The sequence below is a fragment of the Hemibagrus wyckioides genome, linkage group LG02 (genome assembly GCF_019097595.1).
Source record: "Hemibagrus wyckioides isolate EC202008001 linkage group LG02, SWU_Hwy_1.0, whole genome shotgun sequence".
In the NCBI taxonomy this organism is placed as follows: Eukaryota; Metazoa; Chordata; class Actinopteri; order Siluriformes; family Bagridae; genus Hemibagrus; species Hemibagrus wyckioides.
The window spans coordinates 23,428,699-23,451,164 of NC_080711.1; the positions used below are offsets into that span (position 1 = coordinate 23,428,699).

At 41.9% G+C, this 22,466-nt stretch overlaps 1 protein-coding gene across 1 annotated transcript; it reads left to right on the forward strand.

The window, feature by feature from the left end:
• Position 1: 1 nt before the first annotated feature.
• Positions 2–21,882, forward strand: LOC131364576 (integumentary mucin C.1-like). The gene is made up of 5 exons (XM_058407777.1): positions 2–130; positions 980–1,036; positions 2,552–2,840; positions 3,006–3,142; positions 21,706–21,882. Exons 1-5 carry the CDS (start codon positions 2–4, stop codon positions 21,880–21,882), a joined length of 789 nt encoding a protein of 262 aa, XP_058263760.1.
• The last annotated feature ends 584 nt before the right edge of the window (positions 21,883–22,466 follow it).

Below are 22,466 nucleotides of genomic sequence, written 5' to 3' on the forward strand. Positions count from 1 at the left end.
TATGCGGCTTATCGCTGGCTCGTTCTTTAGTTGGCACGTCCTGCCGTTGGCCCTCATCACACGCTTGGCATCGTCCACCAGGGCTGAGATCCAGGAGCTGGGGACAGACGTTGTGTCTTTCGTAGCTGGGGTCAGAATTACACCTCTCTATAGCTCTAGAGTTGTATCCGGACATTTTATTAGACTTTACTAGAAAGCTGCTAATCTGTATGCTTAGAGAAAAAAAAAGATATTTAACAAATGAAAATATCTTCAACGAGGACAAATTTATTGAGTGTGTTCTATTTCCTGTTTATTTTTTCATTTCAAGCTTGAAAACAGTTTTTTTGCCTGGTAATTTTGATCATTTTTTTCTATGGGAAGGTAATTTAGCTTTGTTTTCTGGAAAGAAGTGAAAATGATCTGCCAACAGAACAAACAAATAAACCATCTGAACGTTTATTTACATGAAGTCGATGTTTCCAGTGATGTAGCTGTAACTTCAACGCTTTCAATTCATATAAAATTAGTCTGAAACCGGTACTGCGCTTTGCCCCAGGCTGTCAGTCAGTCTGTGTGTTACCGTGGCAACAAGCAATCCAGCTGAGGCTTCTTTGAAAAATATTGTCATTGAAAAAAAATATATATAAACAAAATATTTAATCGGTGTTGTGTCTGAAATGTCAGTTACTCAATCTTCATTTGTTATTTACAGAACTGTTGTATGAATTTTTGTGGTACTGAATATCAGAAAGGTCGTGGTGATCTGTGATGACCTGCAGTCTCCGTGTCCACAATCACAGTCGTGCTGAACTTCATATGACAGCGAAAGTTCTCGTGCAATATGGCTTAAATAACAACAAAAACAACACCTACAGCTACAACGCATACAAAAACAACAACACCTACAACATCAACACCTACAAAAACAACTACACCTACAACATCAACACCTACAAAAACAACTACACCTACAACATCAACACCTACAAAAACAACTACACCTACAACATCAACACCTACAAAAACAACTACACCTACAACATCAACACCTACGGCTACAACATCAACACCTACAGCTACAAAAACAACTACACCTACATCAACACCTACAACACCTACAAAAACAACTACACCTACATCAACACCTACAAAAACAACTACACCTTCATCAACACCTACAAAAACAACTACACCTTCATCAACACCTACAAAAACAACTATACCTACATCAAAAACCTACAAAACTACACCTACATCAACACCTACAAAAACAACTACACCTTCATCAACACCTACAAAAACAACACCTACATCAACACCTACAAAAACAACTACACCTACATCAACACCTACAACACCTACAAAAACAACTACACCTACAACATCAACACCTACAAAAACAACTACACCTACATCAACACCTAAAAAAACAACTACACCTTCATCAACACCTACAAAAACAACTATACCTACATCAACACCTACAAAAACAACTACACCTTCATCAACACCTACAAAAACAACTATACCTACATCAAAAACCTACAAAAACAACTACACCTTCATCAACACCTACAAAAACAACTATACCTACATCAACACCTACAAAAACAACTATACCTACAACATCAACACCTACAAAACAACTACACCTTCATCAACACCTACAAAAACAACTACACCTACATCAACACCTACAAAAACAACTACACCTACATCAACACCTACAAAAACAACTATACCTACATCAAAAACCTACAAAAACAACTACACCTTCATCAACACCTACAAAAACAACTATACCTACATCAACACCTACAAAAACAACTATACCTACAACATCAACACCTACAAAACAACTACACCTTCATCAACACCTACAAAAACAACTACACCTACATCAACACCTACAAAAACAACTATACCTACATCAAAAACCTACAAAAACTACACCTACATCAACACCTACAAAAACAACTATACCTACATCAACACCTACAAAAACAACTATACCTACATCAACACCTACAAAACAACTACACCTTCATCAACACCTACAAAAACAACTACACCTACATCAACACCTACAAAAACAACTACACCTACATCAACACCTACAAAAACAACTACACCTTCATCAACACCTACAAAAACAACTATACCTACATCAACACCTACAAAAACAACTATACCTACAACATCAACACCTACAAAACAACTACACCTTCATCAACACCTACAAAAACAACTACACCTACATCAACACCTACAAAAACAACTATACCTACATCAAAAACCTACAAAAACTACACCTACATCAACACCTACAAAAACAACTACACCTTCATCAACACCTACAAAAACAACAACACCTACATCAACACCTACAACACCTACAAAAACAACTACACCTACAACATCAACACCTACAAAAACAACTACACCTACAACATCAACACCTACAAAAACAACTACACCTTCATCAACACCTACAAAAACAACTACACCTACATCAACACCTACAAAAACAACTATACCTACAACATCAACACCTACAAAAACAACTACACCTACATCAACACCTACAAAAACAACTATACCTACATCAACACCTACAAAGACAACTACACCTACAACATCAACACCTACAAAAACAACTACACCTACAACATCAACACCTATGGCTACAGCACCTACAAAAACAACACCTGCAGCTACAATGCATACAAAAACAACAACACCTACAACAACACCAACAACTACGACAACATCAACACCTACACCTACAAAAACAACTACACCTACAACATCAACACCTACGGCTACAACATCAACACCTACAGCTACAACACCTACAAAATCAACTACACCTACATCAACACCTAGAACACTTACAAAAACAACAGCACCTACAACATCAACACCTACACCACCTACAAAAACAACTACAGCTACAACACCACCTATAACAACAACACCTACAGCTACATCAACAATACCTACAGCTAAATCAACTTCTACAGCATCAACACCCACAGCTACAACACCACCTATAAAAACAACACCTCCAGCTACACCACCACCTATTACAACAGCACCTATAACAACATCAACACTTACAGCTACAACACCTACAAAAACAACATCTAAAAAAACAACAGTACCTACAACAAAAACAACTGTAAAAAAAAACAACAACACATACAGCTACAACAACACCTACAATAACAACAATTATAAAAACAACACCTACAGCTACAAGGACAACAAAACACCTACAAATAGAAAATCGCCTACAAAACAAAAGCGCCTACACCTACAACAACAGCAACATGTACAACTACACCACCTACAACTACAACACCACCACCAACAACAACTGTAACAACACCACCTGCAAAAACCACAAACATGTATGTCTACAACACCTACAACTACAAATAAAACAACCACACCTGCAACAACAACAACAGTGCCCATGGCTATATTTATCAATAGCCCCACCCCCTGGCCACTCCTTAACCACGCCCACAAAAAACCCTTAAACTGTCATATCATTGTTTCATAAATAAAAAAAACAGAACAATCTGGAAACTCTTGTGGTATCAGAGAAATAAAACACGTCTCTCTCTCGTTCTGTTCCTGGAACCGAATCAGCACCAGGTCCAAGCGCTCCTCTTTATTCCCTCTGCATCTGGCCGCCGCCGCCGTTCGTGGGAATGCGACTCTGAGAGATCTGTTACAAAGGAGGAAGTGTATTTGCACAACACCGGAGGCTCCGTGACTAAAAATACGACTAGTCTCCTAGGTGACTAAGCAAAGTTTTCTCTCTCTCTGAGGCACGAGCGCTTGACTTTAATTTCCCGAACGGCTCGCCTTTCTCAATCTCGGTGTCAAAATAAATAGAGCGCTCACACGGTCTTGCTCGAATTCTTTGTCCTCTTCCATTCTGGCTGCGGGGCTTTCGGCATTTTCAGATAACATATTTATAGTTTTATTGCTCATCATGGTGATGTTTTTTTTTTTTTTGTTGTTGTTCTTTTTTTTGTTCGAGTGTGGCAGTAACCATGGAAACGTGCAATTAAATGAGGGAGTGAAACAGAAGCCAGGGCTGTGTGTGTGTGTGTGTGTGTGTGTGTTCACTGGATGGAATCCGTTCACGCTCCACCTCACTCAGTAATGTGCTTTATGAATTTCAAAGCAAACATTTAGTGCAGCGTTTTTACCTTTTTTTTGGTCCTTTTTTTTTTTGACCTCCTCACAATAACCGTGCAGTGTTGTGTGTGTTTTGGAAGACAAATGTGTGAGACGAGTCAATGAAGGGATGGAGAAAAGACCAGACAGAAGGCTAGAAGGCTAAATATTTCATAAAGGTTGTTTATGATGGAGTTTGTATAATAGATGATGCATAATTGAACACAGATTTATTGCATCGTGCTACTTCCATATGAACAACGTTCCCTTTAAATTTCCCCGGAATTAAACCATTAAAAATTTACTATAACAAATCAAGCATACAATCACTTGTTTTCTTTCTTCCTTTTTATTTTATTTTAATTTACATTTAATTTAATTTGATTTTTATTTTATTTATTTACTTATTTTATTTTATTTTATTTTATTTACATAAGTTTATTGCATCGTGCCGCTTCCATATGAACAACATTCCCTTTAAATTTCCCCGGAATTAAACCATTAAAAATTTACTATAACAAATCAAGCATACAATCACTTGTTTTCTTTCTTCCTTTTTATTTTATTTTATTTTATTTTACTTTAATTTACATTTAATTTAATTTAATTTGATTTTTATTTTATTTATTTACTTATTTTATTTTATTTTATTTTATTTACATAAGTTTATTGCATCGTGCTGCTTTCATATGAACAACGTTCCCTTTAAATTTCCCCGGAATTAAACCATGAAAAATTTACTAATTTACAAATCATAACAAAGCATACCATCACTTTCTTTCTTCCTTATTATTTTATTTAAATTTATTTTACTTCAATTTTTATTTTATTTATTTACTTTTTTTTTTTTTAATTTTATTTTATTTTCATTTTGGAAATTCTCCTGGCTTTACGTTAAAGGTGCAATATGTGATTTTAGCTTGTTGCTAATTCCCTGTTTGTGATTTACCAAAAACACAGTGGATGGAGAGCGAAGGTCGCGAGCTGCTTGTTGCCGGTGACAATCGTCAAAACTCAGCTTTACGACCATTTTCCTTTGTTTTGAATTCGTTTGCAAATCATGGATGACAATTTTACTGTTGCTTTTCTGCTACACAGAGTGACGGATGTATCTGAGCAAAGCAAAAACAAAATGTTTAATCACATGATCCGTTCAGTTCGATGCTCTAGTCGCCAACATCGTACCCGATGTTAGCTATACATGTCACGAATGTTAGCTAACTCGAGCTTAAAACATCGTCCGTTTACCGCGACAGGAAGAAAACAAAAGATCGACATCATGTGAAATGAGAAAAAGGGCGGAGCTTCAAAGCAGCATCAATAACATCACATCTCACGTAAGTCTTCTCAAAATGGAGATCAAATGGAGGGGGCGTGTCTCTGTGTGGTCACCTGATCGCTGATTGGCTAAGTGAAATCTACAGAGAAAGAAATCAGTGACACATCTTTTCTTTTTTTTTCTTTCTAAACTTTTCAGTTCTATCACTATAGTCATTTCTATTTCTCTTCCTCCTTCCGTTCACTCCTTCACTCCTTCTTCTTTATCCATAATCCTCCACTTCTGTCTTTACATCTCACTCATCCATTATGTCTCTCTTTGTCTCTGTCTATTCCTTCGTTCTTTGTTCTTTCACTTTTTCACGTCTCTCATTGTCTGTCTATCTCTGTACCTTGTACTAATCCCCAATCCCTCCCTCCCTCCCTCCCTCTCTCTCTCCCTTTTTCTCTCATACATGATTCTCTGTCTGTTTTTCTTTCATTCATCTATTGTTTCTCTCTCTCTCTACTTGTTCTTTCTTTCTTTCTTTCTTTCTTTTTGTATGTATTTGTATGTTCTGCTCTCTCTGTCTCTCTCTCTCTCTCATACACACACACACACACACAGTATCTCAGCCATTCTCTCTCTTTTTCCTTTTTCTCTCATTAATACTCGCTTTCTCACTGTATCCCAAGTCTCTCTCTCTCTCTCTCTCTCTCACACACACACACACACATTTTTCCTCTCTTGCTTTATCTCTCATTAATTACATTTCTCACTCTATCCCAATCCTCTTTCTTCCCTCATTTCTCTCTCTCTCTCTCTCTCTCTCTCTCTCTCTCACACACACACACACACACATCCTCCTTCTTCACTCTCTCTCACTCACCCATTGACTCTCTCTCTTTTCCCTCATGCACTCTCTGTCTGGTGTTCTACCTCTCGTGTATCTTTCCTTAACCGTTCTCTCTCACTCCATCTCTGCCTGCTTGATCCTCTCCATTTCTCTTCCTCTCGTTCTGTTCGCCCCCTCATTCTCTCTATTCGTTTGCCCTTTTCACCCCCTCTCTCTGACCTATTCGCTTTTTTTCTCTGGTTCCGTCTCCCTCGCTGTCTTCACCCTCTATCTTTCTCTCACTATCTCTTTCTTTCTTTCTTTCTTTCTTTCTTTCTTTCTTTCTTTCTTTCCATTTCCATTTCCATTTCCATTTCATTTCTCTCTTGTTTTTATTGGTCTCTCTCTCTCTTTAACTGTCTTTCTCTTCATCTGATTTGTAAGGCTGTCAGAATTTCTCTCTCTCTCTTTCTCTCTCTCTGGGAAATGACTGCTTTACTGTGCTCTAATGATCCAGCAACACCTCCAACACGGCAGCTCGGAGATCAGCGAATCCCCTGCCGGCTTTTTTTCATTAGAGACACGGACGAGAAACACACGGAGAGATTGAAGCTTTTTCTCCGTTCCCGAGCGAACGCGACTCCCGCTTTATCGATTCGGCTATAAACACGCGAGCGCTAATGTGCTGCAGGATGCCATTTTGATAGATGAAGCTTTATATAAGCTTCGCTCGGGAACTCTGTACAAACTCCGCACTTGCCGGAGAAGTGAAGGGTGATCTGGGACCAGATCAGACTTAGAAAACCTTAAAAGGGATGATGTTTAGCCTGATAATATCCGGTCGGCTGAGTGGTGAGGAACTCGGAGAAATCGGTCCAGAGAAGGACTTTGCGCAGTGTGTGTCTGTATCATCATCAAAATCAGACGATGGCGGTCATGTGACCTGGTTGAAGCCCATTAGGCGTATTAAGTTTATCACCATAACCAGTGCAGTTCAATGCAACTCAAAATCAATCTGCGATATTTGAAGGAGATAAAAATCTTACAGAATTTCTGCAGATTTTTAGCAGATTTGAGTGGAAACGTGTCAGCTAAAACCCTTTTCCATTCACGTGTCAGCATGAGTAAAGCTCTCATAGGCAGTAATTACATATGTCTTTATTAGGAGGAGTTTAAAAGAAGAATCCTGTGTTTGCCAATGCTAAAAAATTTTGCAGGAAAATTTTATTTTTTTGCCGCACACACAATGAAAAATAATCCTGAAGGGACTGAGCTCCTGACATTTCATATAAAAAAAAATCCCCAAATGGCTCAAGAGTTTGTCCCAGATTTGTTGCAAGATTCAGTTTTCCCACATCTCCTTCCATCGTCAGTTAGTTGTCGAGGAAACGCAAGCACCTCTGTGGCTCCCGGCATCAGGAAGACTGGAAAAATCAGGAAGATCCACGGGCAGCCGAATGGAGGACGACGGACGAGTAATAAATGAAAACAATAAGCTGAAGACGAGAAAGCAAACAAGCAGCCGGTGATGAGATTAAAATGAGCTAATGGGCTGCTAGGCCACTTCAGAGTCACATTCCTCATCCCATTTGAATATATATTGAGTTTCCGTCTTCCCTCTAATCTCTCTATTGACTCGTTTTTGTCACAATGGGAAGGCGTCGCCTTGTAATAATGAAGGTTATTATAACCACCGGGTCAATCTGGTCATTTGGCGGTGCTTCCTGTTTGGGTGGAGGCGAGTAATTAGGGGAGAGCCGGATAAACATGCCGAGGAACAATTGGCTCAGGCTGGGAGCGCTGTCGTCGTCGTCACTCTTTATCCAGACCTTCTGGTGGATTTAAAATGTTTACGGTGACTTCCTGTCTCTGTCTGAAAATCTGATTCCGGTAATCTGAGACGAGTTTATTAACAATGGTCAAGTTATACTGTTACACCATTCCACTGTTACACATTCTCACACTTACACCATTATACCCTTATACTGTTACACACTCACACCATTACACTGTCTCACTGTTACACTGTCTCACTGTTACACACTAACACCATTACACTGTCTCACTGTTACACACTCACACCATTACACTGTCTCACTGTTACACACTCACACCATTACACTGTCTCACTGTTACACACTCACACCATTACACTGTCTCACTGTTACACACTCACACCATTACACTGTCTCACTGTTACACACTCACACCATTACACTGTCTCACTGTTACACACTCACACCATTACACTGTCTCACTGTTACACTGTCTCACTGTTACACACTCACACCATTACACTGTCTCACTGTTACACACTCACACCATTACACTGTCTCACTGTTACACACTCACACCATTACACTGTCTCACTGTTACACACTCACACCATTACACTGTCTCACTGTTACACACTCACACCATTACACTGTCTCACTGTTACACTGTCTCACTGTTACACACTCACACCATTACACTGTCTCACTGTTACACACTCACACCATTACACTGTCTCACTGTTACACACTCACACCATTACAATGTCTCACTGTTACACACTCACACCATTACACTGTCTCACTGTTACACACTCACACCATTACAATGTCTCACTGTTACACTGTCTCACTGTTACACACTCACACCATTACACTGTCTCACTGTTACACACTCACACCATTACACTGTCTCACTGTTACACACTCACACCATTACACTGTCTCACTGTTACACACTCACACCATTACAATGTCTCACTGTTACACTGTCTCACTGTTACACACTCACACCATTACACTGTCTCACTGTTACACTGTCTCACTGTTACACACTCACACCATTACACTGTCTCACTGTTACACACTCACACCATTACACTGTCTCACTGTTACACACTCACACCATTACACTGTCTCACTGTTACACTGTCTCACTGTTACACACTCACACCATTACACTGTCTCACTGTTACACACTCACACCATTACACTGTCTCACTGTTACACACTCACATCATTACACTGTCTCACTGTTACACTGTCTCACTGTTACACACTCACACCATTACACTGTCTCACTGTTACACACTCACACCATTACAATGTCTCACTGTTACACACTCACACCATTACACTGTCTCACTGTTACACTGTCTCACTGTTACACACTCACACCATTACACTGTCTCACTGTTACACACTCACACCATTACAATGTCTCACTGTTACACACTCACACCATTACACTGTCTCACTGTTACACACTCACACCATTACACTGTCTCACTGTTACACTGTCTCACTGTTACACACTCACACCATTACACTGTCTCACTGTTACACACTCACACCATTACACTGTCTCACTGTTACACACTCACACCATTACACTGTCTCACTGTTACACACTCACACCATTACAATGTCTCACTGTTACACTGTCTCACTGTTACACACTCACACCATTACACTGTCTCACTGTTACACTGTCTCACTGTTACACACTCACACCATTACACTGTCTCACTGTTACACACTCACACCATTACACTGTCTCACTGTTACACACTCACATCATTACACTGTCTCACTGTTACACTGTCTCACTGTTACACACTCACACCATTACACTGTCTCACTGTTACACACTCACACCATTACACTGTCTCACTGTTACACACTCACACCATTACACTGTCTCACTGTTACACTGTCTCACTGTTACACACTCACACCATTACACTGTCTCACTGTTACACACTCACACCATTACACTGTCTCACTGTTACACACTCACATCATTACACTGTCTCACTGTTACACTGTCTCACTGTTACACACTCACACCATTACACTGTCTCACTGTTACACACTCACACCATTACACTGTCTCACTGTTACACACTCACACCATTACAATGTCTCACTGTTACACTGTCTCACTGTTACACTGTCTCACTGTTACACTGTCTCACTGTTACACACTCACACCATTACACTGTCTCACTGTTACACACTCACACCATTACACTGTCTCACTGTTACACACTCACACCATTACACTGTCTCACTGTTACACTGTCTCACTGTTACACACTCACACCATTACACTGTCTCACTGTTACACACTCACACCATTACACTGTCTCACTGTTACACACTCACACCATTACACTGTCTCACTGTTACACTGTCTCACTGTTACACACTCACACCATTACACTGTCTCACTGTTACACACTCACACCATTACACTGTCTCACTGTTACACACTCACACCATTACACTGTCTCACTGTTACACACTCACATCATTACACTGTCTCACTGTTACACACACACCATTACACTGTCTCACTGTTACACACTCACACCATTACAATGTCTCACTGTTACACTGTCTCACTGTTACACACTCACACCATTACACTGTCTCACTGTTACACACTCACACCATTACACTGTCTCACTGTTACACACTCACACCATTACACTGTCTCACTGTTACACTGTCTCACTGTTACACACTCACACCATTACACTGTCTCACTGTTACACACTCACACCATTACACTGTCTCACTGTTACACACTCACACCATTACACTGTCTCACTGTTACACACTCACACCATTACACTGTCTCACTGTTACACACTCACACCGTTTCACTGTCTCACTGTTACACACTCACACCGTTACACTGTCTCACTGTTACACAGCCACATCATTACACTGTCTCACTGTTACACACTCACACCATTACACTGTCTCACTGTTACACACTCACACCATTACACTGTCTCACTGTTACACTGTCTCACTGTTACACACTCACACCATTACACTGTCTCACTGTTACACACTCACACCGTTACACTGTCTCACTGTTACACACTCACACCATTACACTGTCTCACTGTTACACTGTCTCACTGTTACACACTCACACCATTACACTGTCTCACTGTTACACACTCACACCATTACACTGTCTCACTGTTACACACTCACATCATTACACTGTCTCACTGTTACACTGTCTCACTGTTACACACTCACATCATTACACTGTCAAACTGTTACACACTCACACCATTACACTGTCTCACTGTTACACTGTCTCACTGTTACACACTCACACCATTACACTGTCTCACTGTTACACACTCACACCATTACACTGTCTCACTGTTACACACTCACACCATTACACTGTCTCACTGTTACACACTCACACCATTACACTGTCTCACTGTTACACTGTCTCACTGTTACACACTCACACCATTACACTGTCTCACTGTTACACACTCACACCATTACACTGTCTCACTGTTACACACTCACACCATTACACTGTCTCACTGTTACACTGTCTCACTGTTACACACTCACACCATTAGACTGTCTCACTGTTACACACTCACACCATTACACTGTCTCACTGTTACACACTCACACCGTTTCACTGTCTCACTGTTACACACTCACACCGTTACACTGTCTCACTGTTACACAGCCACATCATTACACTGTCTCACTGTTACACACTCACACCATTACACTGTCTCACTGTTACACACTCACACCATTACACTGTCTCACTGTTACACTGTCTCACTGTTACACACTCACACCATTACACTGTCTCACTGTTACACACTCACATCATTACACTGTCTCACTGTTACACACTAACACCGTTACACTGTCTCACTGTTACACACTCACACCATTACACTGTCTCACTGTTACACTGTCTCACTGTTACACACTCACACCATTACACTGTCTCACTGTTACACTGTCTCACTGTTACACACTCACACCATTACACTGTCTCACTGTTACACACTCACATCATTACACTGTCTCACTGTTACACACTCACATCATTACACTGTCTCACTGTTACACACTCACACCGTTTCACTGTCTCACTGTTACACACTCACACCATTACACTGTCTCACTGTTACACACTCACACCATTACACTGTCTCACTGTTACACACTCACACCGTTACACTGTCTCACTGTTACACACTCACACCATTACACTGTCTCACTGTTACACACTCACACCATTACACTGTCTCACTGTTACACTGTCTCACTGTTACACACTCACACCATTACACTGTCTCACTGTTACACACTCACATCATTACACTGTCTCACTGTTACACACTCACACCGTTTCACTGTCTCACTGTTACACACTCACACCGTTACACTGTCTCACTGTTACACAGCCACATCATTACACTGTCTCACTGTTACACTGTCTCACTGTTACACACTCACACCATTACACTGTCTCACTGTTACACACTCACACCATTACACTGTCTCACTGTTACACACTCACACCATTACACTGTCTCACTGTTACACACTCACACCATTACACTGTCTCACTGTTACACACTCACACCATTACAATGTCTCACTGTTACACTGTCTCACTGTTACACACTCACACCATTACACTTTCTCACTGTTACACACTCACACCATTACACTCTCACTGTTACACACTCACACCATTACACTGTCTCACTGTTACACACTCACACCATTACAATGTCTCACTGTTACACAATCACACCATTACACTGTCTCACTGTTACACTGTCTCACTGTTACACACTCACACCATTACACTGTCTCACTGTTACACACTCACACCATTACACTGTCTCACTGTTACACACTCACATCATTACACTGTCTCACTGTTACACACTCACACCGTTACACTGTCTCACTGTTACACACTCACACCATTACAATGTCTCACTGTTACACTGTCTCACTGTTACACACTCACACCATTACACTGTCTCACTGTTACACACTCACACCATTACACTGTCTCACTGTTACACTGTCTCACTGTTACACACTCACACCATTACACTGTCTCACTGTTACACACTCACACCATTACACTGTCTCACTGTTACACTGTCTCACTGTTACACACTCACATCATTACACTGTCTCACTGTTACACACTCACACCGTTTCACTGTCTCACTGTTACACACTCACACCATTACACTGTCTCACTGTTACACACTCACACCATTACACTGTCTCACTGTTACACACTCACACCATTACACTGTCTCACTGTTACACTGTCTCACTGTTACACACTCACACCATTACACTGTCTCACTGTTACACACTCACACCATTACACTGTCTCACTGTTACACTGTCTCACTGTTACACACTCACACCGTTACACTGTCTCACTGTTACACACTCACACCGTTTCACTGTCTCACTGTTACACACTCACACCATTACACTGTCTCACTGTTACACACTCACACCATTACACTGTCTCACTGTTACACTGTCTCACTGTTACACACTCACACCATTACACTGTCTCACTGTTACACACTCACATCATTACACTGTCTCACTGTTACACACTCACACCATTACACTGTCTCACTGTTACACACTCACACCATTACACTGTCTCACTGTTACACAATCACACCATTACACTGTCTCACTGTTACACAATCACACCATTACACTGTCTCACTGTTACACTGTCTCACTGTTACACACTCACACCATTACACTGTCTCACTGTTACACACTCACATCATTACACTGTCTCACTGTTACACTGTCTCACTGTTACACACTCACACCATTACACTGTCTCACTGTTACACAATCACACCATTACACTGTCTCACTGTTACACTGTCTCACTGTTACACACTCACACCATTACACTGTCTCACTGTTACACTATCTCACTGTTACACACTCACACCATTACACTGTCTCACTGTTACACACTCACATCATTACACTGTCTCACTGTTACACTGCCTCACTGTTACACACTCACACCATTACACTGTCTCACTGTTACACAATCACACCATTACACTGTCTCACTGTTACACTGTCTCACTGTTACACAGCCACATCATTACACTGTCTCACTGTTACACTGTCTCACTGTTACACACTCACATCATTACACTGTCTCACTGTTACACACTCACATCATTACACTGTCTCACTGTTACACACTCACACCATTACACTGTCTCACTGTTACACTGTCTCACTGTTACACACTCACACCATTACACTGTCTCACTGTTACACACTCACACCATTACACTGTCTCACTGTTACACACTCACACCATTACACTGTCTCACTGTTACACACTCACACCATTACACTGTCTCACTGTTACACACTCACACCATTACACTGTCTCACTGTTACACACTCACACCATTACACTGTCTCACTGTTACACACTCACACCATTACACTGTCTCACTGTTACACTGTCTCACTGTTACACACTCACACCATTACACTGTCTCACTGTTACACACTCACACCATTACACTGTCTCACTGTTACACTGTCTCACTGTTACACACTCACACCATTACACTGTCTCACTGTTACACACTCACACCATTACACTGTCTCACTGTTACACACTCACACCATTACACTGTCTCACTGTTACACTGTCTCACTGTTACACACTCACATCATTACACTGTCTCACTGTTACACACTCACATCATTACACTGTCTCACTGTTACACTGTCTCACTGTTACACACTCACACCATTACACTGTCTCACTGTTACACTGTCTCACTGTTACACACTCACACCATTACACTGTCTCACTGTTACACTGTCTCACTGTTACACACTCACACCGTTTCACTGTCTCACTGTTACACACTCACACCGTTACACTGTCTCACTGTTACACACTCACACCGTTTCACTGTCTCACTGTTACACACTCACATCATTACACTGTCTCACTGTTACACTGTCTCACTGTTACACACTCACACCATTACACTGTCTCACTGTTACACTGTCTCACTGTTACACAGTCACATCATTACACTGTCTCACTGTTACACTGTCTCACTGTTACACACTCACATCATTACACTGTCTCACTGTTACACACTCACATCATTACACTGTCTCACTGTTACACACTCACACCGTTACACTGTCTCACTGTTACACACTCACACCGTTACACTGTCTCACTGTTACACACTCACATCATTACACTGTCTCACTGTTACACTGTCTCACTGTTACACACTCACATCATTACACTGTCTCACTGTTACACTGTCTCACTGTTACACACTCACACCGTTTCACTGTCTCACTGTTACACACTCACATCATTACACTGTCTCACTGTTACACACTCACACCATTACACTGTCTCACTGTTACACACTCACACCGTTACACTGTCTCACTGTTACACAGTCACATCATTACACTGTCTCACTGTTACACACTCACATCATTACACTGTCTCACTGTTACACACTCACATCATTACACTGTCTCACTGTTACACTGTCTCACTGTTACACAGTCACATCATTACACTGTCTCACTGTTACACACTCACATCATTACACTGTCTCACTGTTACACACTCACACCGTTACACTGTCTCACTGTTACACACTCACACCGTTACACTGTCTCACTGTTACACACTCACATCATTACACTGTCTCACTGTTACACACTCACATCATTACACTGTCTCACTGTTACACACTCACACCGTTTCACTGTCTCACTGTTACACACTCACACCATTACACTGTCTCACTGTTACACTGTCTCACTGTTACACACTCACATCATTACATTGTCTCACTGTTACACACTCACACCATTACACTGTCTCACTGTTACACTGTTACACACTCACATCATTACACTGTCTCACTGTTACACACTCACACCATTACACTGTCTCACTGTTACACACTCACACCATTACACTGTCTCACTGTTACACTGTCTCACTGTTACACACTCACACCATTACACTGTCTCACTGTTACACACTCACACCATTACACTGTCTCACTGTTACACTGTCTCACTGTTACACACTCACACCATTACACTGTCTCACTGTTACACACTCACACCATTACACTGTCTCACTGTTACACTGTCTCACTGTTACACTGTCTCACTGTTACACACTCACACCATTACACTGTCTCACTGTTACACACTCACACCATTACACTGTCTCACTGTTACACACTCACACCATTACACTGTCTCACTGTTACACTGTCTCACTGTTACACTGTCTCACTGTTACACACTCACACCATTACACTGTCTCACTGTTACACTGTCTCACTGTTACACTGTCTCACTGTTACACACTCACACCATTACACTGTCTCACTGTTACACACTCACACCATTACACTGTCTCACTGTTACACTGTCTCACTGTTACACACTCACACCATTACACTGTCTCACTGTTACACACTCACATCATTACACTGTCAAACTGTTACACACTCACACCATTACACTGTCTCACTGTTACACTGTCTCACTGTTACACACTCACACCATTACACTGTCTCACTGTTACACTGTCTCACTGTTACACACTCACACCGTTACACTGTCTCACTGTTACACACTCACACCGTTACACTGTCTCACTGTTACACACTCACATCATTACACTGTCTCACTGTTACACACTCACACCGTTTCACTGTCTCACTGTTACACACTCACACCATTACACTGTCTCACTGTTACACACTCACATCATTACACTGTCTCACTGTTACACACTCACACCATTACACTGTCTCACTGTTACACACTCACACCATTACACTGTCTCACTGTTACACACTCACACCATTACACTGTCTCACTGTTACACTGTCTCACTGTTACACACTCACACCATTACACTGTCTCACTGTTACACACTCACACCATTACACTGTCTCACTGTTACACTGTCTCACTGTTACACACTCACACCATTACACTGTCTCACTGTTACACACTCACACCATTACACTGTCTCACTGTTACACACTCACACCATTACACTGTCTCACTGTTACACTGTCTCACTGTTACACACTCACACCGTTACACTGTCTCACTGTTACACACTCACATCATTACACTGTCTCACTGTTACACTGTCTCACTGTTACACACTCACATCATTACACTGTCTCACTGTTACACACTCACACCATTACACTGTCTCACTGTTACACACTCACACCGTTACACTGTCTCACTGTTACACACTCACACCATTACAATGTCTCACTGTTACACACTCACACCATTACACTGTCTCACTGTTACACACTCACACCATTACACTGTCTCACTGTTACACTGTCTCACTGTTACACACTCACACCATTACACTGTCTCACTGTTACACTGTCTCACTGTTACACACTCACACCATTACACTGTCTCACTGTTACACACTCACACCATTACACTGTCTCACTGTTACACTGTCTCACTGTTACACACTCACACCATTACACTGTCTCACTGTTACACACTCACACCATTACACTGTCTCACTGTTACACTGTCTCACTGTTACACACTCACACCATTACACTGTCTCACTGTTACACACTCACATCATTACACTGTCTCACTGTTACACACTCACACCATTACACTGTCTCACTGTTACACACTCACACCATTACACTGTCTCACTGTTACACACTCACATCATTACACTGTCTCACTGTTACACACTCACATCATTACACTGTCTCACTGTTACACACTCACACTGTTACACTGTCTCACTGTTACACACTCACACCATTACACTGTCTCACTGTTACACACTCACATCATTACACTGTCTCACTGTTACACACTCACACTGTTACACTGTCTCACTGTTACACACTCACACTGTTACACTGTCTCACTGTTACACACTCACACTGTTACACTGTCTCACTGTTACACACTCACACTGTTACACTGTCTCACTGTTACACACTCACACTGTTACACTGTCTCACTGTTACACACTCACACCATTACACTGTCTCACTGTTACACACTCACATCATTACACTGTCTCACTGTTACACACTCACATCATTACACTGTCTCACTGTTACACACTCACATCATTACACTGTCTCACTGTTACACACTCACATCATTACACTGTCTCACTGTTACACACTCACATCATTACACTGTCTCACTGTTACACACTCACACTGTTACACTGTCTCACTGTTACACTGTCTCACTGTTACACACTCACATCATTACACTGTCTCACTGTTACACACTCACATCATTACACTGTCTCACTGTTACACACTCACACCATTACACTGTCTCACTGTTACACACTCACACCTTTACACTGTTATACTGTTACACTGTCTCACTGTTATACACTGTTATACTGCCTCACTATTATATTGTTGCACCTTCACACCGTTACACTGTCTCACTGTTACACACTCACACTGTTACACTCTCTCACTGTTACACTGTCTCACTGTTACACACTCACACCATTACACTGTCTCACTGTTACACACTCACATCACTACACTCTCTCACTGTTACACTGTCTCACTGTTACACGCTCACACCATTACACTGTCTCACTGTTACACTGTCTCACTGTTACACACTCACACCATTACACTGTCTCACTGTTACACGCTCACATCACTACACTCTCTCACTGTTACACACTCACACCTTTACACTATTATACTGTTACACTGTCTCACTGTTATACACTGTTATACTGCCTCACTATTATATTTTTGCAACTTCACACCGTTACACTGTCTCACTGTTATACCTTCTCACCATTATACTGTTAAACCATTACACTGTTACGCCTTCACACTGTTACTCTGTTACACCTTCTCACTGTTATACTGTCTAATTGCTACACTGTCTCACTGTTACACCATTATACTGTTACACCGTCACACTGTCTAATTGTTACACTGTTACACCTTCACACTGTTACAATTTTACAGTGTTACACCTTGACGCCATTACACTGTCTCACTGTTACACCATTATACTGTTACACCTTCACACCGTTACACTATTACGCTGTCCCTTTCTTTCTCTATCTTTCTTAACCACTCTTTCTTACAGTAAACATTATGGAACATTAACACACTCACTCGTTCACTCACCCTCCTCTCCTTCACTGACTTAATAATACAAAAAACCCTATAAAACTAGAGACTCCTTCCATAAACGATGAAAACTGTCTCCTTATAGAAAATCCACAGCGCTGCTCTTATAGCAGGTTCGTGAGTCAGGTTCTTCTGACCAATCAGAACGGAGCATGGAGAACTCTGAGGTATAACAGCATGCTCATCTACAGCCCCAGGTTTAGGGAGTCTAACTCACGTCCCCATGGCAGCTCCTCTGCACTGGTAAGCGTGCGAGAGCGAGAGCTTGGGGATGTGTAATTGTCAGCCATCATGTTGCATCATTTGCACCAGAAAGCGATTAGGAGTGTGTGAAGCAGGTGAGCATCAGTCTGGCAGACACACAGCCATGTCTTGTGTAAAAAATGAGAAAGGAATAATCCCGTTAGTGGGCACAGAGATGACACGCTGCAGACAAATGACACGTCGCCGCTTTTCATTCGGCTAAAACGTGAAAGCTGCACACGCCAGAGCCACAGCAAGACCCGGCCATTACTGAGATTGTGCTGCAGCTTCATACATAACCATAAATCTCCCAGAGACACTGGTCTAATTCACTCTCCTCCTCTTCCTCTTCTTCTCTGCTCACACGTACATGTCATGTGGTAACACTCAGGACCCCACAAACCCTACAGTCTCACACACACACACACACTCTGACTTACACACATATTCAATCACACCAACAATCACACACATACAGACTTATTCACATACACAATCATTTACACTGACACTCACACACACACACTCATTCACATTGACACACACACTTACACACACACATACACACACTCATTCACACCGACACTTACACACACACACACTCATTCACACCAACACTCATACACACTCGCTCACAAACACACCGACACTTACACACACACACTCATTCACGCAATCATACCCACACACACACTCATTTACATTGATACTCACAAACACACACACACACACACTCTCATTCACACAATCACACCCCCACACACACTCATTCACACTGACACTCACTCACTCACACACACTCATTCACAACGACACTCACACGCTCATTCACACCGACACACACACACACACATATTCATACAGACACTCACACACACACACATGCTCATTCACACACTCATTCACACCGACACTCACACACACACACACACACATATTCACAGACACTCACACACACACACACACACACTCATTTACACCCACACTCACACGCACACACTTATTCACACACTCATTCACACTGACACTCACTCACTCACACACACACGCTCATTCACACCGACACACACACACACATATTCATACAGACACTCACACACACACACATGCTCATTCACACACTCATTCACACCGACACTCACACACACACACACACACACATATTCACACAGACACTCACACACACACACACTCATTTACACCCACACTCACACACTTATTCACACACTCATTCACACTGACACTCACTCACTCACACACACACACTCATTCACAACGACACTCACACGCTCATTCACACTGACACACACACACATATTCACACAGACACACACACACGCTCATTCACACACTCATTCACACCGACACTCACACACACACACACACACACACACACATATTCACACAGACACTCACACACACACACACACACTCATTTACACCCACACTCACACACACGCACACACTTATTCACACACTCATTCACACTGACACACACTCATTCACAACGACACTCACACGCTCATTCACACTGACACACACACACATATTCACACAGACACACACACACGCTCATTCACACACTCATTCACACCGACACTCACACACACACACACACATATTCACACAGACACTCACACACACACACACACTCATTTACACCCACACTCACACACACGCACACACTTATTCACACACTCATTCACACTGATACATGTACGCGCACACACACACAAACAAGTGATCAAACAAACAAACAAATAGACTTGATTCATGACTCTTATGCTAAACAAACAATGAGCTAACTAACTAACTAACAATGTTTAAAGGTTCTGTATTTATGATCACTGTCACGCATCTGCTCAGTGCTTCACCACAATCAGGTGTGGACTCTGAGAAGTATCTAAGAACTAAAATTCTATTCTATAATTCTAATAATAACTAGAATTAAGCGGTGAGTCTGAGCGAGGACGACCCCTACCTTTCCTTTAAACCAGCGTGGAAAAAAAACCCTCTCCTAATAAACACGGGCCGGCGTTAAGAAATTGGAACGTCAGGACAGGACGGAATTATATTAAAACACGGTGTCTCGCGGCACTTCAGGAGCAGCGGGGATGTAGTTACACAGAGGTCACTGATGACAAGTCCTTTACCGCCTGGGCTGCTGCTAACCCAATTTATGTAGACTGTCACCAGGACTGTACCGCAGCGCTGGCTGGATATAGCGCTGATCTGCACCGCGCTGACGTTACCGAGGAGGAAAAAAACATACCTTCTTGACACGCTCTTGTCAGGTGTCGTGGCTGCGGATGACTAAAACCTTTCTCCGCTTAGGTGGTGGTGGAGCAGAGGTTGAAATCGACATGAAGGAAGTCAAAAAGTGACGAAGGAGAGACAAGCTTCCACATAAATACGCGTTAAAGTCGTTTAACACTGTTGTTCATGACGTTGTAGCTGTATACAGTGTTGTTGTTTTTTCAGCTGCTCCCTGTTGGGGGTCGCCACAGAGGATCGTTTGGTCCACGTGTTTTGATTTGACACAGGTTTTACGCCGGATGTCATTCCTGATGAAACCCTCCCATTTAATCCATGCTTGGGACCGGCACTGACAGCTAACTCTTCAGCGGCTAAGAGTTAGAGTTCGAGTTCAGTGGTTGGGTTAGCGCCCTGACCGGGAACTGAACCCGGGCCTCGGCAATGAGAGCACGGGATCCTGCCACTGGACCACCAGGAGGCTCTATCTGTATTCAGTGTAATTAGAGTATTGTTTTCTTGCATTGTTCGAGCCGATTGCCTTACAGCGTAATCGCTAAAAATCAGGCCTGAAATGGTGACAGCAGCCATTTTACTGAGAAAGGTGCAGC